Source organism: Chelonia mydas, chromosome 3 (assembly GCF_015237465.2).
Source record: "Chelonia mydas isolate rCheMyd1 chromosome 3, rCheMyd1.pri.v2, whole genome shotgun sequence".
NCBI lineage: Eukaryota > Metazoa > Chordata > Testudines > Cheloniidae > Chelonia > Chelonia mydas.
The window spans coordinates 43,562,047-43,587,305 of record NC_057851.1 but is presented as its reverse complement, the minus strand read 5'-3'; the positions used below and the strand labels follow the sequence as shown (position 1 = coordinate 43,587,305).

The 25,259-nt window shown below is 44.4% G+C and overlaps 1 protein-coding gene across 1 annotated transcript; it reads left to right on the top strand.

Annotated features, from left to right (window-relative positions):
- Positions 1-9,234: 9,234 nt before the first annotated feature.
- On the top strand, positions 9,235-24,955 carry LOC102932944 (glutathione S-transferase 3-like). The gene is made up of 5 exons (XM_043544351.1): positions 9,235-9,321; positions 11,444-11,628; positions 16,143-16,284; positions 18,909-19,040; positions 24,601-24,955. Exons 1-5 carry the CDS (start codon positions 9,235-9,237, stop codon positions 24,754-24,756), a joined length of 702 nt encoding a protein of 233 aa, XP_043400286.1. The 3' UTR covers positions 24,757-24,955.
- The last annotated feature ends 304 nt before the right edge of the window (positions 24,956-25,259 follow it).

The window sequence follows — 25,259 nt, the reverse complement described above, 5'->3', positions numbered from 1 at the left end:
TGTTGACTTAAGTGTTGTTTTTCATTCAGATGCTAATATCTAGGGATAGTTAATTATATTTTTAAATAATAACCCTTGCATTTAATCCCTTTTGAATTTTGTTTCTACCAAAGATCTTTTTGTCTGCAAGTTCCAGGTTATGATCTTCATCCAAATATGTGGCATTTTGTCAGCTTCTGTCCCTTACAGTTAAACACTGGGATCCTCTCCATTAAAGCCACTAACGGTGTTAGAGAGTTAGAGCTTGATGGCTGAGCCAAACCTGAGTGGCTCTGCAACCCCAGTCACCCAGCAGCAATGCCCAGAGTATGGAAGTGGGCTCAGGAGCCACTGCTGTGACTTGTGTGTGGGGTGAGCTTGCTCTCCCACCCCATGGCCACCTTGAGCATGTAGCGTGAGACTTTGCCTTAAAACTATTCAAAGACTGAAGCTGGTGCAGAATCGTTATTCAGTGAGGTATACTGTTGGCAGTATAAAGTACCAGTGTGCCTGCCTAGATAGAGTTTCTAAAATGTTCATCATGCCTTATAAAGCTCTAAATGACCCAAGACCTGCCTATTGGAGATCACCTCTCTTCCTGTGACACGCTGCCACAGCTGTGGTCAATGGAGATGCTCCAGTTGGATCTGCCTTATAAAAGCAAAGGAGACTGCTGATGAGGGATACTGTAAGAGCCACCGGGTGCTGGAACTTGTTTCCCACCTCCTTCCACCCTTTTGGTTCACAGCCTGAATCTAATTTCCTTCTAAGTATGCTGCCAAAGCCATGTAGTTGAGAGAGATTGTGAGAAAGGTTGAAAGGCTTGTTCCTGGGGGAGAGGAAAAAGGGCTTTTCTGGTTTTGAGTTGCTCATCCACTCAATTAATGTTGAGTATTCAGTGCTGCTGGTGGTCATTGTTACTGCAAGTTTGGTTATTTTTTAGGACACCTAGAGCTGTCTGAATGGTTTTTCCCCCTTTTTTCTTTTTTCTTTTTTTTTTTTGTTTCAAATGTTTTTACATCTAAAATTGCCTAATGCAAAATATTTTTAACAATGCAAAAACTTGTTTTGCAGTATAGTGAAATAAATCATCCTAGAAATATTTTACTAATAGAGATTATTACTGTTCCATCGAGGGGGAAAAAAATACAGCAGCAGCATGTTCCTGTGTCCTGATTAAACACTCAAGCCAGGAAATGACACCTAAAGTTGCCCATGTATCTTTAACATGTATCTTATGTATCTTCATATGCATTTTAAACAGCCATCTATAGACCTACAAGGCAAACGTAGCAGACTTTCAATATTTCTCTGTGCTGTATTGTTTCTGAATTGGAATTAATTTGCAAACCATTAAATTAGGCTTGAATAAAGACTGGGAGTGGATGGGTCATTACACAAAGTAAAACTATTTCCCCATGCTTATTCTCTCCCCCCCCCCGCCCCCCGTTACTCACTCCTTCTTGTCAACTGTTGGAAATGGGCCATCCTGATTATCACTACAAAAGTTTTTTTTTTCTGCTGCTGCTAATAGCACACCTTAACTGATTACTCTTGTTTCAGTTGGTATGGCAACACCCATTTTTTCATGGGGTGTGTGTGTGTGTGTGTGTGTGTGTGTGTCTATGTATATGTATATGTATATTATATATATCTCCCTACTGTATTTTCCACTGCAAGCATCCGATGAAGGGGGTTTTAGCCCATGAAAGCTTATGCTCAAATACATTTGTTAGTCTGTAAGGTGCCACAAGGACTCCTCATTCTTTTTTGCTGATACAGACTAACACGGCTGCCACTCTGAAACTTGCAAAAAGAAAAGGAGTACTTGTGGCCCCTTAGAGACTAACCAATTTATTTGAGCATAAGCTTTCGTGAGCTACAGCTCACTTCATCGGATGCATACTGTGGAAAGTACAGAAGACGTTTTTATACACACAAACCATGAAAAAATTTGTAGTGATAATCACCAATAATCATTTTTTCATGGTTTGTGTCTATAAAAACGTCTTCTGTACTTCCAGTACAGACAGTACTTCTGTCTTCCACTATGCATCCGATGAAGTGAGCTGTAGCCCACGAAAGCTTATGCTCAAATAAATTGGTTAGTCTCTAAGGTGCCACAAGTCCTCCTTTTCTTTCTGCAAATACAGACTAACACGGCTGTTACTCTGAACTCTGAAATTTGTATTTCGGTTACTCATGCTTTTTGTGTGATTTGTGTAAGAAGACCATAAGAAGACTTGCTTTTTTCGATACCTAGAATGGCAGCACCTTGATACAACTAAAAGTCAATCCTCGTTTAAACAGGGGCGGCAGCAGCAGCATTGCTTTCCAATTTGCAAATCAGATTTTAAAAAAAGAAAGGCAGACTGCCACATGCAGCGCCTCACTTGGATGTGTCTGGAGTCTTGGAAGCTTGACTACCCTACGTTCTCCTACAAATGGACCTTGAGCTTGTTTGGAGGTTCTAGCAGGGGAGCGCAGCTACCGTAAACCCTTGACCGAAGAACGGTACTCCTCTATCTGGGAGGTCGTCCTCTTCGACCGAGCGCGCAGCTTCGGGAGGGACGCACATGGAGCGGTGAGGGAGGAAGGGGACACCCGCCTAGCCAGCCAGATCAGCCGAATCAACCCTGGCGATCAATGGGGTGACAGATGTCGCAGCCAGATCGCCCTCACATCCAAAACTACATGAGGCTAGTGCGCTATATAAAGCGTGATCGCTTCGATGATTTTACAGTTAGGGTGACCAGCTAAGCGGGAGCTGTGGGACCAATTGACTACAGCTAGTGGACTTTACTGTGTAATAGACACCAGGACTGGTGAAAACCGATCCTACCCCAAAGAGAGCCCCAAATGTTTTGCACGATATTTCTCTCCCAAAAGCCTCTGCAGCATTTGCAAATTACCAGCCTCTCTACTGGCGGTTCTCCCCGCTTGCCCCCGCCCACTGGTGTCGCGAGGCGGGAGGGGGGGCGGGGTCGGTGCGCGGCAGCTGCGTTGGGGCGCGCGCCGCAGGGGAGCGTGCGCGGTGCTACTCTTCCCGCTGCCGGGGAGGGGTTTTGCCCCCCGCCCCCACCCCGGGCCGGGCTAGTCCTGCTTTCATGTGTAACCCCCTGTGGCTTGCCTGGGGGCTGGGCTTGGTTCGGGAGTGAGGGGGTACGGGCCCGTACGGCCTAGCGGCCCACGGTAACCGCCAGTACCGGCCCGCGGCAGCGCTTTAGTGTCGCTGCCCCTTTTGCCCCCCGGGGCAGAAGTAGTTGCCCGGGGGCAGTGATTTAAAGGGGTTGTGTTGCAAATGCCTTTCGTTTTAGTAGGGGTCGGGTTAATGCAACTTTCCGTGTCGGGGAGAGGAGGTGTTTAAATGCAGTTGGGGGGGGAGTGGATGTAACTTTCTCCATATAAAAGCAAATCAGGCTCCGCCTGTAGCTTTGAGGCTGCAAGAACTATTTTGGGCGTGTGTAAAGTGTAGTTTTATCCTTGTTTTATGAGACAGCGGGAGGAGAGAAGGCACAGAGCAACACGGGTGTGACTCCCACCCCACCCCACCTCTGAGAACATCTCCAGCTGTTACATAGTTCAAGAAAAGGCCCAATAGCTGTTACTTCTGGCTCTGTAAATCCCCATATAACACTGACCCTGGGAAAGCTGGTGCCTGGAGCTGGCCCTGTGGGCTCCTGTACAAGGGAAACTGCCTGTTTGGTGTCCTGAGCTAGAAAGCGACGTAGCAGGGAACAGACTGCAGGATAGAGCTCTGCTCAGCGCTGAATGGTCCTGCTGCTGGCCATATGTGCATAGGGACCACCTGCCCTAACAGCTGGCAATCTTATGTACAGCTGGAGTTCCTTATTTAAATCCCGCTAGCTGTATGTAGCAGCCTCCTTGGGATGTGCTGTTTCCATCCACCTGAGAACTGCATTCCTGGAGGGGGGTTGCTGTGCCTCAGTGGGTCACAGCTGAGAGTGCCAAACTCAGGACAAACTGCTGAGAAATAGGGCAGACTCACCCTAAACTGGTGATTATTCTATCATTAGATTATACCAGTCACAAAAGTGAACATCTGTCTCACCACACCGGTTAACAAGCATAAGTGCTGGAACTAGGAGTGTTCGGTTAACAAGCATAAGTGCTGGAACTAGGAGTGTTTGGGGTGGGGGTGCTGCTGCTGCAACGCCCCGTTTGAAGTAGTTTCCATTATGTACAGGGTTTACATTTTGATTCAGTGGCTCTCAGCACCCCCACTATACAAATTGTTCAAGCACCCCGTTAAGAAGACAAAAAAGCAATTTCCTTAGGCATTCCAGGTCTTAGCTCACTACCCAGATACTAGACTCTCTGTTTGAGTGGGTACTGAAACCTAATTTAATCAAAGAGGTCCTTCTAATCTCAAGAGATCAGCCACTTAGCCAGGTCAATATATAACCCCAGTCTTACCCAATAATCACACTGATGCCAATCCTTTAATAACTTAAGGTTTAATAATAAAATAAAAGAATGAGTTAATAATGGTTATTAGATCATATACATACAAATCATTGCAAAGTCCTTATGTCAGGTTTGTAGCAGTGATGAAATAGACTTCAAGATTATAAAGTCTCTCTGGTAACTTCCAAAAGATTGGAAGGTCCAAAGTCCATAGTTCAAAATGTTCCTTTTTGATGTAAATCCACAGACCTGAGAATCAGGGCAGGAAAGAGGCAAAATGGAGGTATCTCAGTGGTCTTTTATATCATTTGCCATTGTTAAGCTTATAAGACGCTCACGAAATCTTTTAAAATCTGTGATGGCAATAGCGTGACCAGATGTCCTGATATTAGGGGCTTTGTCTTATATATGCAATTATTACCCTCCTCCCCCTCCAAAAAAAGTGTCCTGATTTTTCACACTTGCTATCTGGTCTCCATAGATGGCAACAGGGTCGATGTACAGAACTGTTTACCTGACTCTTTCCTCTACCTTCCCTTCAGGTTCCTCTCCACTTCTGCAATTTAGCTGCTCTTCCTACTGAGCAGTTGGGGGGGGGGGGGGGGAAGGATGGATGAGGGAAGAGCTGCCCTGTCTATGGCCTTGTTTATGGGGGTGAGGGTTGGGTTTTTTTCAACTGAGTTAGCTCAAACCAGCTAGACTAACTCAGCTGAAAACCCCACTTAACCCCTGTTAGTGTCCTGACATCACATCTTACAATCAATGTAAGAAGATACAAAACCCTGCTAAACTCAGGCTAAGAGGTTATACCGGGCATGTGCTGACCGCTGCTTCTGCAGTTCCCATTGACCAGGAACGGCGAACCAGGGCCATGCCTGAGGATGGTCAATGTAAGCGAAATGTCTCACGTCCCATCAGGGGATTACCCTGATGGGCTGTGTGCTGAAGGTTGCTGATCCCTGGGTTATACCATGTCTGTGTTGGTGGTAAGTAGAGCTTTCAATCAGGTTAACAGCTGGGAAAAAGGCACCTTTCCCCCCCTAATCTAAATAAGGCCTATAACTTAATTTTATACAACAGATGTGCTTTGATGCCCATCTTGTACCCATTATTGTTATGTGAGTGCTAGGCACCTGATCCAAAATCTGTTGAAGTCAATGTGACTCTTTCCACTGACTTCATTGGGCCTTGGATCAAACTGTGAGGCTGTTTGTGTTTTAAGAGGCTAGTATCCATCACTTTGAAAAGGTTTGTGTTCTCTACTGCACAGCCTTGTAGGCCTGGGCATGTTAAAGTTAAAACCTTTTTTATAAAGATTATTAATTACTCCGCATTTGGTCATAAGTGTCATAGTTCACTTTAGGAAAAACAAACTTGTGTAACCCCTTAAGCAACTTTAAAAACTTGTTTGTTTGTTTTTAACTGTCTTTATCTGTATTACAACCCACACCATAAACCAGCAATACTCAGACTGTGGCTGACAAGCTGCAAGTGGCTATTTAATGCATCTCTTACAGCGCATGATATTAAAACACTGATTTAATTATTAACCCACCAGGCTGCTTTACTCTCTTATTAACCAATTAAGTTATTTGCTATGAGAATAGTGACTAAATATTTCCCCTGTCATACTGTTCATAGATGAATAGTACAATAGCAAATGAAACAATGAATTCACGCTGCTGATCACTAATTTGGCTCCTGAACCACTGAGGTCTGAGTATGACTGCCTTAGACAATTAAAACACACTGAAACAGCATAAATAGCGAAGACTCTTACTTTTGCATTGTGCTCAGCTTAGGTGGTAGAATAACCTCAGGTTCTCATGCACTGAAAAAAAGCTGCAATATTAGGGTTAGAAATATTATCGGGCAATATTTGTTTTCACTGACTAAGAGAATAGGAGTAGACCCCGACTCTGTTTGCTGCAGCTGGCTAGCTTCAGTCATTTTTATTCCTAGGACATCAGTAACCAGCTGGAGTCTGGCATTTGTCTTTTGTTTTTATGCCCATTAACTAACAAGCAGTTAGCTGTAGTATTGCACAAGACATCTTCAATGCCGTTCAAAGGCCTCTTTTTTCCCTACTCATGAGGGATACTGCAACATTGAAAACTGTAGTCTGTTATTCACATGCAAGCACATACTTTCCCAGATCACTGCACCTGTGGTTCAGAAACCTCTGTACAGATGGAAGCATTTGCCACACCAGCAGAGACTTCCCATTATGCAGTTATATGCACTGTTGATGTAGCCATGTTGGTTCCAGGGTAATAGAGAGTCAGGATGGGTGATATCCTTTGCTGGCCCAACTTCTGTTGGTGAGAGCAGTTATTTAGCTGACTTACTGGTGGAGCTAGAACTCTATGCTCTCTTGGCTTACGGCTGCAGAATGGAATTCAGCTCCTACTGAGATCCAAACACTAGTCTGTTCAGCACATAATTTAAAAAAAAAAGAGTCATTCTCCTGGCAGCACAGTCTAGCTCAGCAATTTAAAAAGTTTGAATGGTTACATGCTGCTATAAGAGCTATTCAGAGAAAGAAATGAGACCCTATTCATGGATCCAAACTTACACAAGTCAGAAATCTCCTTCTATATTAAGTCTTAACCAGTGTGACAGACTGCTGATCCAAGAAATCATTTAAAGTTCCAGCAAATCTTGAATCACCAGGGCTAGAAAGGGATGTTCTAGAGCAGGGGTGGGCAAACTATGGCTGGCGGGCCACATCCGGCCCGTGAGCTCTCGCTGGGGAGTGGGGTCTGGGGCTTGTCCCGCTCTGGTGCTCCAGCCGGGGAGCAGGGTCGGGGGCTGCTCCATGCGGCTCCCAGAAGCAGTGGCATGGACCCCCTTTGGCTCCTACGCGTAGGGGCAGCCAGGGAACTCCACTCTGCATGCTGCCCCCACCCCAAGCACCACTCCCGCAGCTCCCATTGGCCGGGAACCGCAGCCAGTGGGAGCTGCAGGGGCGGTGCCTGCAGACAGGGCAGTGTGCAGAGCTGCCTGGCCGCGCCTCTGCCTAGGACCTGGAGAAGGGACATGTTGCTGTTTCCAGGAGCTACTTGAGGTAAGCACCACCCAGAGCTTGAGCCTCCACCAGCACCCCAACCTCCTGCCCCAGCCCTGATCCGCCTTCTGCCCCCCAAACTCCTTGATCCCAGCCCAGAGCACCCTCCTACACCCCAAACTCCTCATCCCCAGCCCCAACTCAGAGTCCACCAGCTGGAGCCCCAGCCCGGAGCCCCCTCCTGCACCCTGAACTCCTCATTTCTGGCCCCACCGCAGAGCCCACACCCACAACCAGAGCCCGCCCCCCCTCCTGCAGCCCAACCCCAATTTTGTGAGCATTCAGGCCTGCTGTACAATTTCTATTCCCAGATGTGGCCCTCAGGCCAAAAAGTTTGCCCACCCCTGTTCTAGAGCATTAGAAAATGGATTCCCAGGCTTTCATTTTTTTAATGGTGTATAGTATTCATCGTCCGCTACCATGCAGTTCTGGTACATAACTAATGGAATCCCATATTTCAGATTACCATCTTGCCTCCTCTTTGATTCAGATATGATTTTTCGTGGTTATTAGCTTAGAAACATCTAGAGCATTTAACCTATTTTCCCAACTGATTTTTTTAGAGTTTGATTAGTGCTCATTTATTTCTTCATTTGTTTCCCACTAATTAGGGGCCTGGAGAGCCCCCATTCAGGCTGCACCCTGAGACGCTCCTGTGTCCCTGGGGTGAGGCACCTTTGTTCTTTCTTGTTTTTAATGGTCATCTTTTTAGCATGTATTTCACATTTTCCAGCAAGATGGGGAGCCATGGTTGGGGCATATCTGGACATGCTGAGTATGTGCTTGTCATGAGGGTGCATATGTAACCTAGAGCAGTGTTTTTCAAACCATGGGTTGCAACCCACTTCTGGGTTGTGGCATGTAAAGTGCTGGGTCACCTTACTCTGGTCAGCACCGCCAACCAGGACTTTAAAAGTCCCATCGGCAGTGCTGCCCAGCTAAGGCTACCTTTTCCGACACCGCACTGTGCCCCAGAAGCGGCCACCAACGGGTCCAGCTTTTAGGTGAGGGGCCACGGGACTCCGTGTGCTGCTCCGTCCCAAGCACCGGCTCCACACTCCCCTTGGCCGGCAACAAAGATTGTTTGGTGTGGAGAAACTCATGCTACGAAATTCACTGCAGAGGTATTTGATGTAGGATGACTATAATGTTTATATATCATGTGTAGAGGGGACCCTGTACATTAGTTATAGTACATACTGTGCACTGAGAATAGACCACTACAAGAATGACATTCAGGACTGACCCTCTTCTTCCTCCCCTGCTCTCCATGACTTTTGCTGCAAAACCCCTATACCAAGCAAAGTTGTTGGTTTTGGTTTCTTTTCTCCAAAAGGGAGATGTGCCAGAGACTCCATGAAATCTGCTAGGGACTTTGCTGTTGCAATTAATTTTTATGTGGCTAGCACTCAGACTGCAGTGATTGTCAGGAGTATAAAGTCCTAAGATGGCTACATATTAGAGCCATTGCTGCAGCTTCCAGCTCAAGGAAGTCAGTACTTATACTGCTCATACCTGGCTTTTTCTTAAGTTCTTGGAGTGAAGAAAAAAAATCCTCAATTAAATGCTATACATTGATAAAAACAGCTGAACTTAGAAAAAAAGTACTTGAAGAGATGCTGAATTAGTTCTAGAGAAAACATTTCATCCTCTTAGACAGGCATCCTGGAAACTATTACTCTAAAAAAATAGCTTACAGGTGATCCTTGTAGTAACTCTTCATTTCCATGTATTTGTCAGGTGACTGAAGATTTGAAGTCATGGCTGGAAAACCCAAACTTTACTACTTTAATGTGAGAGGCAAAATGGAATCGATTCGCGGGTTGTTAGCAGCTGCTGGGGTTGAGGTTTGTTTTGGTATCTTGAACCACCTGTGTATATACCTGCCTCAAAGCTCACAAACCATGCCGTTCTCCTCATACCAGAACTGAGGATAGCTATTTGGATCCCTTAATACCATGATGACAGGAGTCTCTTGGATATTTTCCTAACTCTCTCTAGAACTGTATGTCAGAATTGATGAGACTTTCCTATTAATAAGAAAAGCAGTGCTATAGAGTAAATTAGTATTTTGAGATTTGTTCCCTTCCCGCAAAACACTTTTATATAATTTGTATGAGTTTAACTCCCTGCAAAAGCTTACAGAAGCATACATTGTGCCAGCCAAACCTACGTTGCATGTGCTAGAAAGTTTTAAGTTTCTGTGCTTCAGGGAAACATCTTTGTGACGGATTGCATCACAGAAACTCCCTTGTGACTGCCACCTGAGTCAAAACCTCTGAGCCTGTTTTCCCTGCCAGCTTGGGACTTCAGTACCTTGCCATGTTTGAGCCAGACACGCTTGCCTGCTGCAAACACAGATCCAAGTCTGAACCACATCCCCCACAAGCTGCAGGCTTAACTGAAAACTGCTTAAGAAGTGCTCCTGTCTCCAGCACTCAGATACCCAGCTCCCAATGGGGTCCAAACCCCAAATAAATCCATTTTACCCTGTATAAAGCTTATATAGGGTAAACTCAAAAATTGTTCGCCCTCTATAATACTGATCGAGAGAGATGCACAGCTGTCCCCCCCCTCCCCCCAGTATTAATACTTACTCTGGTTAATTAATAAGCAAAAAGTGATTTTTATTAAATACAAAAAGTAGGATTTAAGTGGTTCCAAGTAATAAAAGATGGAACAAAATAAATTACCAAACAAAATAAAATACAATACGAAAGTCTATGTTCTTGTCAGTAGCTACAGGTGCGGTGCTCTGCTCTTGTTCGATGATGATAACAGTCGGCTTCATGCATGTTCCCTCTGTGTGCTGTCCCAGCTCTGCGCAGATAGCTGACACAGCAGACCCCGAGAGAACCCCCAAAGACCACAGACTCTAGTAAGGTACGAAGGCACCTGGCCAGGTTTATTGTCAAACGAAGCACAATAATATTTCCTATAGACTCTACCAGACATACCACGAATGTGTGTCCCCTGGCAATAGACACAGCTCAGTCGGTGGCGGGACACTCCACTGCCCCCTAGGCTGGACAACGATGTGCCCTTCCAGACCTATTCTTATACAGGTGCAGAACAGATTACTCATCCCTCCTGACATATTGAGGTGCAGCCCCTTTACCCATTAGGGTGCTGCTTCTCTCCTGTTACATGCTGGTTCAAACAAATCTATCCATCATGTTGTCCTTTTGACCCTGTATGTACATGCATACAAATAGGATGAATATATCCATTAGATCATAACCTTTTTATAGATATGTTACATGGCATATCTAGCATAAAACATATTCCAGTTATGTCATATTTACACTCATAAGCATGTGTTTATAAAGCATTATGGCGTGCAACGTCACAATCTTATTTCCTGGGAAATCTTGTGTTTAATACAAAAGCTAAGTCAGAATTTTGAGCAGTTTATCTATTTTTGGTCATTTGGTCATTGGTCATTTGGTCCTAATGTGATAAAGCATAATACAAGACACATGCATATTATCTAAACATAATCCCTGGGTTGTTCGAAGGCCCCTGTGTAGAACAGTATTAACTGCCTCTCCTTTGCTCCCACTCTGCTGGAAAAAATACATTATGTAGGTCACTTTAAATGTTGGCATTTGGGGTGTCACTATAGCATTAAATACTTCAGTCTTGTTGATGCTTTTAAAGTAGCTATTCTCCTCGGTATTGCAGTGCCAATCTACATGCTGATGTGTACAATCAAGGCTTGGCATGCTGAGGGGGAACTTATTTTTAAAACCAGGTTTGCTGAACCAAAGTAACTTTATTTCCTTCATCTATGAAAATAGCTGGGGTCCTTCCTGCAATTAATGATTTTGTTTTGTGTGCCTCCACTGTTACAATTTTGTTACTGACTCCCATTGACTGTTCACATCAATTTCCTTACCAAAGTAGCAGTTCTTCTCAAAGTAACTGGAAACAAACCAGAGTGTTATTGGACCCCCATTTCCAGGGCAGTGTAAAAGATTGGGGTGGGAGTGTGTGACTGTTTCCTTTTTCCTTTCCAAAGATGGATTTCTGCTCTTTCAACAAGTGCCCTTGGTGGAAACTGATGGGATGCAGATGGTGCAGACCAGAGCAATTCTCAGCTATATAGCAGCAAAATACAAACTCTATGGAAAGGACCTGAAGGAGAGAGCAATGTACTGTAACAACACTATTCTTACTCAGTCTTCTGTAGTAACCAACTGATTAACTAGAGCTTATCTAGCAAACAGATGTCGGTGCCTCAGTGGAGTTACACTGGTGTAACTGAGATCAGATTCTGGCCCACTAATTCGTTGTATTCTAATGATTTATATCTAACAGATCTGAGCCAGTAAGTTGCTCTGCTCTGATTTTAATCAGTCTGGCTAGGCAGCCACCACAGAAGTTGGCAGGTGATGGGGTTAAAATCCAAGTCTCTTACAAAGAAAAATGGTTTGGTGACCAGAACTTCAATTTTATTCCTGTTGCCGCAAAATCAGACTTTGCATAGTGTGATGTTGCCTTCAAGTAGGATCACATTACATAGCAGCATTATAAAGAGTACATTTTCAAGTGTTCCTTCAGTAGCTGTGGGGAAGGCTGTTTAATCTCTGCTGGTCGATGTTTGGGTTAATTTGAAATTACATCCAGTCTAATTATATCCTGTGTGTCTACCAGTCTAATTGTGACCTGTTTCTCTGGGGTCTTGGAACTCTGGGTATTCAGGCTTTGCGTGCCTGTCTGTCTTCAGCAAGTAGTTGCTGAATCGACTAGAGGGGATGCCATTTTAGATTTGGTTTTGGTGAGTAGTGAGGAAGAAATGGTTGTAGGGGATAGTCTTGGCTCAAGTGATCATGAGCTAATTCAGTTCAAACTGAACGGAAGGATTAACAAAAATAAATCTGCAACTACAATTTTTGATTTCAAAAGGGCTGACTTTCAAAAATTAAGGAAATTAGTTAGGGAAGTGGATTGGACTGAAGAATTTATAGATCTAAAGGTAGAGGAGGCCTGGGATTATTTTAAATCAAAGCTGCAGAAGCTATCGGAAGCCTGCATCCCAAGAAAGGGGAAAAAATTCATAGGCAGGAGTTGTAGACCAAGCTGGATGAGCAAGCGTCTCAGAGAGGTGATTAAGAAAAAGCAGAAAGCATACAGGAAGTGGAAGAAGGGAGGGATCAGCAAGGAAAGCTACCTTATTGAGGTCAGAACATGTAGGGATAAAGTGAGACAGGCTAAAAGTCAAGTAGAGTTGGACCTTGCAAAGGGAATTAAAACCAATAGTAAAAGGTTCTATAGTCATATAAATAAGAAGAAAACCAAGAAAGAAGAAGTGGAACCGCAAAACACTGAGGATGGAGTGGAGGTCAAGGATAATCTAGGCATGGCCCAATAGCTAAACAAATACCTTGCCTCAGTCTTTAATAAGACTAAAGAGGATCTTAGGGATAATGGTAGCATGACAAATGGGAATAAGGCTATGGAGGTAGACATTACCATATTTGAGGTAGAAGCGAAACGCAAACAGCTTAATAGGACTAAATCGGGGGGCCCAGATAATCTTCATCCAAGAATATTAAAGGAATTGGCACATGAAATTGCAAGCCCATTAGCAAGAATTTTTAATGAATCTGTAAACTCAGGGTTGAACCGTATGATTGGAGAATTGCTAACATAGTTCCTATTTTTAAGAAAGGGAAAAAAAGTGATCCGGGTAACTATAGGCCTGTTAGTTTGACATCTGTAGTATGCAAGGTCTCGGAAAAAATTTTGAAGGAGAAGATAGTTAAGGACATTGAAGTCAATGGTAAATGGGACAAAATACAACATGGTTTTACAAAAGGTAGATCGTGCCAAACAAACCTGATCTCCTTCTTTGAGAAAGTAAGAGATTTTTTAGACAAAGGAAATGCAGTGGATCTAATTTACCTAAATTTTAGAAAGGCATCTGATACCGTGCCACATGGGGAATTATTAGTTAAATTGGATAAGATGGTGATCAATAGGAAAATTGAAAGGTGGATAAGGAATTGGTTAAAGGGGAGACTACAATGGGTCCTACTGAAAGGTGACCTGTCAGGCTGGAGGGAGGTTACCAGTGGAGTTCCTCAAGGACCGGTTTTGGGACCAATCTTATTTAATCTTTTTATTACTGACCTTGGCACAAAAAGTGGGAGTCTGCTAATAAAGTTTGCAGATGATACAAAGCTGGGCGGTATTGCCAATTTAGAGAAGGACCGGGATATCCTACAGGAGGATCTGGATGACCTTGTAAACTGGAGTAATAGTAATAGGATGAAATTTAATAGTGAGCAGTGTAAGGTCATGCATTTAGGGATTAATAACAAGAATTTTAGTTATAAGCTAGGGACGCATCAATTAGAAGTAACGGAGGAGGAAAAGGACCTTGGAGTATTGGTTGATCATAGGATGACTATGATATGGCCGTGAAAAAAGCTAATGCGGTCTTGGGATGCATCAGGAGAGGTATTTCCAGTAGGGATAAGGAGGTTTTAGTACCGTTATACAAGGCACTGGTGAGACCTCACCTGGAATACTGTGTGCAGTTCTGCTCTCCCATGTTTAAGAAGGATGAATTCAAACTGGAACAGGTACAGAGAAGGGCTACTAGGATGATCCGAGGAATGGAAAACTTGTCTTATGAAAGGAGACTCAGGGAGCTTGGCTTGTTTAGCCTAACTAAAAGAAGGTTGAGGGGAGATATGATTGCTCTCTATAAATATATCAGAGGGATAAATACCGGAGAGGGAGAGGAATTATTTAAGCTCAGTACCAATGTGGACACAAGAACAAATGGATATAAACTGGTCATTAGGAAGTTTAGACTAGAAATTAGATGAAGGTTTCTAACCATCAGAGGAGTGAAGTTTTGGAATAGCCTTCCAAGGGAAGCAGTGGGGGCAAAAGATCTATCTGGCTTTAAGATTAAACTCAATAAGTTTATGGAGGAGATGGTATGATGGGATAACATGGTTTTGGTAATTAAATATTCATGTTAAATAGGCCCAATGGCCTGTGATGGGATATTAGATGGGGTGGGATCCGAGTTACTACAGAAAATTCTTTCCTGGGTATCTGGCTGATGAATCTTGCCCATATGCTCAGGGTTTAGCTGATCACCATATTGGGGGTCGGGAAGGAATTTTCCTCCAGGGCAGATTGAAAGAGGCCCTGGAGGTTTTTCGCCTTCTTCTGTAGCATGGGGCACGGGTCACTTGCTGGAGGATTCTCTGCTCCTTGAAGTCTTTAAACTACGATTTGAGGACTTCAATAGCACAGATATAGGTGTGAGGTTTTTTGCAGGAGTGGTGGGTGAAATTCTGTGGCCTGAGTTGTGCAGGAGGTCAAACTAGATGATCATAATGGTCCCTTCTGACCTAAATATCTATGAATCTATACTCCGTCCTTTAAGGCAAACTGAAAGTTGGAAGTAGCATTATTGTTAAACACTTATATAGTTGTAATACCTAGAAGCCAATTAGTTCAGGACCCCATTTTTGTGGGCATTGTACAAAAATAGGAAATGACCATACTTACCCCAAAGAGCTTAACCTAAAAGACTCGAAACTGCAGCTGGGAGAGATGCGTACACATGGGCCACCGTGGAGGTTCAGGAAGACAAGGTGATAAATAGGATGCGGGCAGGAGCAGTAATCACAACTCACTGGTTGTCTTACTACGTACACGAACCAGGGGATATTATGTAAGACACAACTTCCTATAACTTGGCTTCCCTGAGAATCTTTCTTCTAGCAGAATACCTCCTTGTTAATTATCTCTAGGTTTAACTTGAGCCACAGCCTTTACATTTTAAGCCACTTCCAGATGATTTGATTCACACTTGTATGGTAGCCAACCTTATTACTTATTGCATGTGGCTGAAAGTTTTTGAAGTGCCTTAGAATATATGTGGGGAAGGTGTAAAAGAGCTACCAGTGATTGTTCCAGAGTAATCTGCTCTAGATAGTCATAATTTTTGAACTGAAATAGGACCCCAGTTGTGAAGCTGACAGAGGCTAAAGTTTGCACTGATATCTAAAAATGTCTCCTAATGAATGAATTGGGTCCTTTTGAGAGAGCTTTTCAAGAGACTGTCTCTTTAGAAAAGAGGGTGGGATTAGAGTTCGCATAATTGAGTCATAGTCTTGTGTGATGAGCCTCTAATTTCTAGTGAGACAGGCTGAATGGATGCAAGGAGGCCATCTCACCAGGTCATGTTCAATTGTTAAATCTTCTTGGTATTATGTTTTGAGTCAATGTCCAGATATCTCCGATCCAGAAAACTGAATAAAGGGGGATATCTGAAAATTGCTACACTAAATCAAATCTGGCTAGGTACTGCAGTCTACTACAAACTAAGAAATTGCTCCCACTCCAGTTGAAGTCAGCAGCAAAACTTTGATTGGCATTAATGTAGTGTTGTTTAAAAAAGCCCACTCTTACTAAGATGAGCTCATGCAATGCGGGCAAGAGGAGCAGCAGTGTCAGGGCCATCGCATGAATCCAACAGCCTCTTTATAAACACTAAACTCCCTTCTTAAATTGGAGAAGCAGCTTTTCCTGCAGGAAAATTATTATACTTCTACTACAGCAAAACAAAGCTGACTAGTGATGCCTCTTTAGCCTAAATAAAAGTGCACTTTAACTGACAATCTCTATTTCTCTTTAGGATTGACATGTATGTGGAAGGAACAACTGACCTAATGGGGTTAATTCTAATGTGCCAATTCTTATCAGCTGAGAATAAGGAGAAGCAGCACGCTGTAATAATTGAAAAGGCCACAAACAGATGCTTCCCAGCCTATGAAAAGGTGTGTGGAAAAACGCATTTGCTCACTCATGTTACCCTTGAGACTTCTGTAATGATGCAAAGCAGGATCTTAGAGTGGGCACAACAGGAAGCAGAAGAACAGGACCCGCTTTTTTGATCAATGTTGTAACTAGTAAATCACAAGACAAGAGAGTAGTGGGGGACTGTCAGACCCAAAATCAGATGAAGGAACAGGATGAGCAGTACTTTACCCATCTGTCTATAATGTTTAGAAAGAACAGTTGTGTTATAGTGAGGAATTTCAGGCTGGAGGACATGCTGCCACTTAAAAAAATCCTTAGAATTTCTAAAAATTATAGATTGCGATACTGCATGACAATAAATTATAATCTACTGGAGGTAGTTCTATAAAAGATTTCATTCTGACCGATAGAGAAATTAATCATTCAACTAAAAACTGATGGTTGTGGAAACACAATATAGTCCCATCCAGTAAGCACCAACTTCCCAAAGCTGAAAACAATCATGAGCAAACTTGAGTGTGAGGAAAAACGTAAAACATAAAAATGTGAATAGTTGGAAGTTGACTAAAAATGCTCTATTAGATGCTTCCTGCCCAAAATCATGAAAGAAGGCTTCTTCAGGTTGGCTTGTTCTTCAAAAACCTGGTTAAAACATTAAATGAGTGAAATAATAAATTTTCATATATAAAACAAATAGAAAAATGGGGAGATTGATAGCAATGAGCAGAGATTGGCAGTTAAGGAATTGACAGTTGATAGGGGAAGCTTAAAAAGCAGACAAATGAAGAAAAATCTATGGCCAACAGAGGTTTGAAGACCGAAGGAATTCTTCAAATGTAGTAAAACAAACTAAACCTTAGCAGGGGTTTAGGTCTGATATGAAATAAGGTTGATAATTGTCAATCACGATGTAGAACAGGCAGAAGTAATCAGATATTTCTATTTTATTTGGGTAAAGAAGCTGAATGATATATTAATATTTTACAATGATGAAATACTTTCTATTCCATCATTAACTAGGGAGGATGTTAAACAGCAACTATTAGCCAGTCCTGCAGACTTAAAAATATTTAACTGTGATCCAAAACTGACTGACTTACAAAATATTAACATACCTATTTCACAAAGCAGCTGCATATTAGTATCTCCCTATCTAAGGTACTTATGGCCCTGACCACTGTAGTATCTGAGCACCTCACACTCTTCATCGCAGTTACCTCACAGGCATGTTGTGAAGTTAAGGGAGTACTATTTGTTCCTATATTACAGATTGGGAACTGAGGTACAGAAAGGGTAAGGGTACAATCCATAATGATGCTTAGGTGCCTGTGTCCCAGTTTTAGGCACCACTATGATCCACAAAACCTGTGCTTGGCTATAGAGACATTCTAACTTTCCCTGGCCCAGTTAATATTTACTTCAATTATTTAATGTGGAACAACCTCAGTAGGACAGAATGAGGGAGTCCCACGTCAGACTGTCCTTTGGTTAGGGCACTCCCCAGAGGTGGCAGATCCATATTCAAATCTCTTACCTGCATCAGGAGTGGGGAAATTGGAACCAGGGATCTCCCACATTCTGGGTGAGTATCCAAACCACTAGGCCAGCAGTTCTCAAAATGTGGGTCTGGACCCCAAAAATGGGATTGCCAGAACTGGCTTACATGTTGAATGGGCCTGGGGCTGAAGCCTGAGCCCCACGAGCCGCGGCTGAAGCCAAAGCCCAAGAGCTTCAGCCCTGAGTGGCAAGACTCAGGTTGCAGGCCCCCTGCCTGGGGCTGAAGCCCTTGAGTTTCAGCTTTGGTCCCCCTGCCTGGAGCAGTGGGGCTCAGGCTCCCGCCTCCCCCCGCCCCAACCCAGGACAGTGGGGCTTGGGCAGGCTGAGGCTTCGGTCTCCCCTCCTGGGGCTGTGAAGTAACTTTTGTTGTCAGAAGGGGGTCGCAGTGCAATGAAGTTTGAGAAGTCCTGCGCTAGCTGAAAGGTTTTAAAGAAGCACTTCCTCTCTTCTTCCAGTTTTGTTTTGGGCCCTGCATGCAAGTTAAGTGGCTGAACCCCTATCTTCCCCAGTTGTAGATTGCAAGCAGAGCTAGGTGCCTCCCTGCAGCCCTCACTTAGGTTCCTACCTCTGTGAGACAGGCAAGGCTTAGGACACACTCTTCTCTTCAGCATCTCCTATTGGTTAGCTTAGGCAGCTCTCTGCCTAGCTGATTTTTGTGGGTCGCATTGTAGTGCACCTCTCTCCCCAGGCACTGTATAGGAGCCTACATGCCTAACTCAGGTTTTGTGGATCACATTGTTATTCCTGTAATTGTTTCCGCCTCTCTCTCCTAGCGACCTAAACCTTTTATGTGGCACTCAACATTGCAACATCTAAGTCCCTTCATGGGGACTAAGTCCTTTCCAATGTACCTTGCCCAGGGTACACAGGATGTTCATGGCAGAGCAGGAATTGAACTGACTTCTCCCATGGCCTAGCTAGTGTTAGTCCTCTTGTACAGTAGAGAAAGAGAAGCAAAGAGGCCCAGCAACTTCATTGGAGGTTGGTGGTCTAGATGGTGAAGCTTTGGCTCGAGCACTTTAAAAGGTACTAATTAGAGTTCCCTGTGTCCACAATGTGACATTTTTGTGCATGTATCTTGCAGATCTTAAAAGACCACAGACAGGATTTTCTTGTTGGCAATCAATTCAGCTGGGCGGATGTTCATCTGCTTGAAGCCATTTTAATGGTAGAAGAGAAGAAGTCCAGTGTTATCTCGGAGTTCCCTCAGTTACAGGTAACTACACTAACACCTAAAACAGACACTTGACAGAAATGTCTCAGAGCCATTTGAAAAATAAACCTTTGCACATATAGCACGGTTTTTGTTGGTTTTTTTTAAAAAAAAAAAAAAACACTGCACAAACACGAACAATGTTTCTCTAACTTTGTCATTCTGTGAATCCTTTATCTGATCCCTTTTCTTTCCAGTCCCCACTGCTTCCCTCTGGAAAACCTCGTCATAGATTAAAAACCAATAGAAAGTAATAGCCCTGTTATAGGAATATATAATTTGTCTTAAATTCTGTACAATGGCTTTTCATTCTCCTTTCAGTTCTGTGGGGCTATTCAGTAGACAATAGCTCCAGGTCACAAGATGTGACTTGTATGAGGTGGTATTAAAATTATAGATAACTGATGCTTTCCCTTCACTCTGTGTCAATACAGGACAGGAGATATCCCCTGTTATCCCTTTACCATTAGTGAGAATAATGTGATGGAGTTGGGCGGGAAACAGGGAAGGCTGGTTGCTAGGCTAACTGTTCCTTTTGTGCCATTCTCTAGTCTCTGATGACTAAAAGCTTAAATTGCATAGTTAGGATAAAATAAGAAGAAATATGTTAAATTACCCTAATGACTTGGTCTAAGAGACAGAGTTGAATATAGGAGCACAATTTACATAAGCAGTTAGAGGACCCACATACAGGAGAGTACTAACGCTAAGCTATTCTGAGTCACAGCACCGATGCAGGAGTGTCTTCAAGTTCCATAGAACTGCACTGACACTCATGATTTGTGGGAGCCCTTCCTTTGTTGCACTAGCACCAGTTGAGCTCTACCATACTAACAATGGTGAGAGTATGTGGTGTAGATATTTAGAGCAGGTGTTGACAACAGGGTATCAAAAACACTAGCAGCTGGTCTAATCTAGCCCTCCCTGCTGGAGCCAGATTGGTGCTAAAACGATGGTGGGAGAGTTCCTTAAAGTGGCCTATGTAGACAAGGCTTAGGGAACGCTGGATCCTAAAACATCAGTCTCCATACAACTTCACTCATGTACCTTAAGGTACAGACAGCCCCTGCAATTTGAACATAGCAAGGTGACAACTCTTCTAATTTTCCTGTTTATCATTTGTACACTTAATTTTATATATTCTCCCAGAAATGGGGACAAAGATGAGCATCCTCTGTTACTTTTGTTACCACTTCTATTGACCTCCATTGTTCACTTACAGTAAGATTAGTTTTAGGTTCTTTAAGGTAAGTGTAACAGGGTAGCTGAACCCAGTTTAAGTTACTGGTCCAGGTCTGCTATTCCAGTCCAGGTCTGCTATTCCAGGCCAGGTGTTCCCATTTGGTCAATTAGGAGGCTGGGAGAGCACCTTGGGTGGTAAGAGGCCTGGTAAGAAAGAGACTGTGAGCAGACTGAGACAGAAAAAGGGCAGGTGGTGAGAGCTGCTAGAGACAGAAGGTGGTTCCTGGGAGACAGTTGAAGTCAGGAGAGCAGAAAGAGGCATTTTCTGGCTGGTGTCCACAAGCCAGAGAGACAGGGCTGAAAGAAGTGGGAGCAGCAGAGGGGCTTACCCAGTGACATCTCCTGGAGAGGGAGAACTGAATCCTGAGGAACAGTGAGAAGGCCAGGGAGAGTGATGAATCATAGAATATCAGGGTTGGAAGGGACCTCAGGAGGTCATCTAGTCCAACCCCCTGCTCAAAGCAGGACCAATTCCCAATTAAATCATCCCAGCCAGGGCTTTGTCAAGCCTGACCTTAAAAACTTCTAAGGAAGGAGATTCTACCACCTCCCTAGGTAACGCATTCCAGTGTTTCACCACCCTCCTAGTGAAAAAGTTTTTCCTAATATCCAACCTAAATCTCCCCCACTGCAACTTGAGACCATGGATTCTCCCAACCAAAAGGCTGGGGGAGCCTCCACTGGGAAGAGTGGGGTTGCACCCCAGAAGGAAGGGCTGGGTTGGTGGTCCTGGCAGAGGGATGGACAAGGACTGAGGAACCTACCTGTGATGGAAGACTTTGGGGCAGAGGTGGGCAAGCTATAGCCCGCGGGCCACATCTGGCCCGTGGGACTGTCCTGCCCAGCCCCTGAGCTCCTGGCCTGGGAGGCTAGCCCCTGGCCCCTCCCCTGCTGTCACCCCTCCCCCCCAGCTTCAGCGCGCCACACGGGCAGCACTCTGGGCGACGGGGCTGCGTGCTCCTGCAGAGCAGAGTGGCAGCGTGTCTAGCTCTGGGCGGGCGGCGCAGCTCCCAGACATGCTGCTCTGAGCAGCATGGTAAGGGGGCCGGGGGGTTGGATAAGAGGCAGGAGGTCCCAGGGGGCAGTTGGATGGGGTGGAGGTTTGGGGGCAGCAGTAGGGAATGGGAAACACGGGGTGGTTGGATAGGGCATAGGTTCTGGGGGGGGCAGGGGACAGGGAACGGGGGGGGGGGGTTATATAGGGGATGGGATCCCAGGGAGCAGGGGTCCCAAGAGGGGACAGTCAGGAGACAAGGAGCAAGGGGGGTTGGATGGGTCAGGTGTTCTGAGGGGGGCAGTCGGGAGCGGGAAGTGGGAGGGGACAGATAGGGACCGGGGGCTAGGCTGTTCGGGGAGGCACAGCCTTCCCGACCCAGCCCTCCATACAGTTTTGCACCCTGATGTGGCCCTCGGGCCAAAAAGTTTGCCCATCCCTGCATTGGGGTATGGTCAGAACAAGAACTGGGTGATACTGACTGTGTTTTGGGGATTCTGTTATGAACTATTTGCACTATGTTTTGTCAATAAACTGTTGATGGACTAGAGGACAAGCTTGCATGGAGTTACTGGGGACATGAGAGGGCTATCACAAAGGGGCTCCTGAGAGGAGGCCATGCATTTACAGTAAGCCACAAGATATTTGGCACTGTCTTCTGGACAGCATTTCCCTCACTTGCCTGAACAATACAGAATTGCAGGTTCATAATGCAAATTCTTTATACATTTCAAGGTGAGAATACCCTTTCCTGGGATGGTGTGATGCTCTGTATCTTGGGGGAACACCCTACACCCCCATGTTCTTCTTTATAAAATGATTGCATGGTATCCAATGCAAAGTTTGTCATGTTGGGTGTCTTTGGAGGGCTCATGATGCACTGAGCATGGTTGTTACAGTAATGTTATAGTAAGGTTATAATTTCATGTATGTAGTTATGAGGCTGAAAATGTATCCTCGTGGCTTAAAAATAAGCCCAGGCAAAAACACTTCAAAACCTGAGAGGCAGTTCACACCTCATCAGAGCATGTATGGGACAAACCCAGCCCAGCCCTACAGGAACAAAGGACGTTGGCCTAGGCAGCAACAAAAGAATCTGTCAGACTCTCCAGTGAGTCAGCCCCCTTCCTTTGGTCAGTTTGGAACAGCAATGAGGTAATGCTCACCTGACTCTGAAGAGTTGGGGGCGTGCAAAACCAAGAGGGAAGAAAGGGCATGATAAAAGAGAGAGACATTTGCCATGCGCGCACGCTCTCTCTCTTCCACCTACATCTACAGACACAACACCAAGCGACTGAAGTGATGATCAAAGGGAGAGCCAGGCTGAAGGGTGAGAAGCATCTAAGTTTGTAAGGGCACTGAAAGTGTTAAGAGCAGCTTAGAATGCGTTTTGCTTTTATTTCATTTGACCAAATCTGACTTATTATGCTTTGACTTATAATCACTTAAAAATTTATCTTTGTAGTTTGTTTATTCTACCTGAAGCAGTGCGTTTGGTTTGAAGTGTATCAGAGACTCCTCTGGGGATAACAAGCCTGGTACATATCAATTTCTTTGTTAAATTGACGAAACTCATAAGCTTGCAGTGTCCAGCGGGTATAACTGGACACTGCAAGATGGAGGTTCCTAGGGTTGTGTCTGGGACCGGAGATATTGACTAGTGTCATTCGGTTGCACAGTCCAAGGAGCAGCTTACATGCCAGAAGCTGTGCATGAACAGCTGACGAGTGGGGGTTCTCACAGCAGAGCAGGGTAAGGCTGGCTCCCAGAGTCAAGGATTATGGTGACCTAGCAGGTCACCGGTCCAGATAACACCAGAGGGGAATATCACAGATGGCTTTTGTGAAAAGCCTTCCTAGAGGGGCCTCTAGGTTTCTCAGTTGGTGAACTATAGAGCCGCACAAGGTGACAAACGTAAGAGACACACATCAATGTGTTGGGAATCCTGAACTAGCTGTTGAGAACTGCATACTTTTTCCAGGCCTGAAGAAGAACTCAGTGTGACTCGAAAGCTTGTCTCTCACCAACAGAAGTTGGTCCAGTAAAAGATACTACCTCACCCACCTTGTCTACCTTAAACTCTGGCATTCTTATGGTTAAATGGCAACCAAACACTGCCTTCTTCAGTCAGGTCCTCTGCTTTTACACAAATTGATGTAATTTTTTTCCTCTCACTTTCTGGCCTTTAAATATTCATAGAATCATAGAATATCAGGGCTGGAAGGGACCTCAGAAGGTCATCCAGTCCAACCCCCTGCTCGAAGCAGGACCAAGTCCCAGTTAAATCATCCCAGCCAGGGCTTTGTCAAGCCTGACCTTAAAAACCTCTAAGGAAGGAGATTCTACCACCTCCCTAGGTAACGCATTCCAGTGTTTCACCACCCTCCTAGTGAAAAAGTTTTTCCTAATATCCAATCTAAACCTCCCCCACTGCAACTTGAGACCATTACTCCTCGTTCTGTCATCTGCTACCATTGAGAACAGTCTAGAGCCATCCTTTTGGAACCCCCTTTCAGGTAGTTGAAAGCAGCTATCAAATCCCCCCTCATTCTTCTCTTCTGTAGACTAAACAATCCCAGCTCCCTCAGCCTCTCCTCATAAGTCATGTGTTCTAGACCCCTAATCATTTTTGTTGCCCTTCGCTGGACTCTCTCCAATTTATCCACAACCTTCTTGTAGTGTGGGGCCCAAAACTGGACACAGTACTCCAGATGAGGCCTCACCAATGTTGAATAGAGGGGAACGATCACGTCCCTCGCTCTGCTCGCTATGCCCCTACTTATACATCCCAAAATGCCATTGGCCTTTTTGGCAACAAGGGCACACTGCTGACTCATATCCAGCTTGTCGTCCACTGTCACCCCTAGGTCCTTTTCCGCAGAACTGCTGCCTAGCCATTCGGTCCCTAGTCTGTAGCGGTGCATTGGATTCTTCCGTCCTAAGTGCAGGACCCTGCACTTATCCTTATTGAACCTCATCAGATTTCTTTTGGCCCAATCCTCCAATTTGTCTAGGTCCTTCTGTATCCTATCCCTCCCCTCCAGCGTATCTACCACTCCTCCCAGTTTAGTATCGTCCGCAAATTTGCTGAGAGTGCAATCCACACCATCCTCCAGATCATTTATGAAGATATTGAACAAAACCGGCCCCAGGACCGACCCTTGGGGCACTCCACTTGACACCGGCTGCCAGCTAGACATGGAGCCATTGATCACTACCCGTTGAGCCCGACAATCTAGCCAACTTTCTACCCACCTTATAGTGCATTCATCCAGCCCATACTTCCTTAACTTGCTGACAAGTTCTTGTGAAGTTTCCTGTTTTTAGGCTTTAAAAGCAAGAATAAGCAACATCCCCACAGTTAAGAAATTTCTGGAGCCTGGCAGCCAGAGGAAACCTGTCCCTGATGATAAATATGTGGAGACTGAAGAAAGTCCTCCAAATGAACTTTTAATATGTAAACAAATTAATGTGGCTGGTTAAAATAGCACTGATGAGCTCAGTTCTAGCAAATACTCACACTTAAACTGCTTAGAATGTACATGTGCTGGTAAGCTACAGATAAAGGTATATCACACTTGAAGAGCTAACTGAAAAATATGTGATGCTAGAGAGGTGGATAACAAATAGAAAACACGATGTACAAATATTAATTACTATGCTACTTGTCTGCATTTAGTAAGATGTATTTTTATTAAATTTCTCTTGCTGTTCTGAGTTAATAAAATTAATACACATATTGTCTAGCTAGAAAATTTTGATTTTCTGAGGGAAGGTGAAACCTCCAGCATAATCACTTTTCACTAGTATAAGCGTTTTCTGCCAACTCCAAGGGTTTACTCTAAAATCCAGAGAAGATTTCAGTGGGATGAAGGGTTCTGTTTTGCTTGCACTTAGCTTTTTGATGGTGGAAAATGACCCCTGGAAAAGGAGTAATTTTTTTTAAAAGCCAGGAGGATGTTACTAGATCTCTCAAGTGAGTCAAG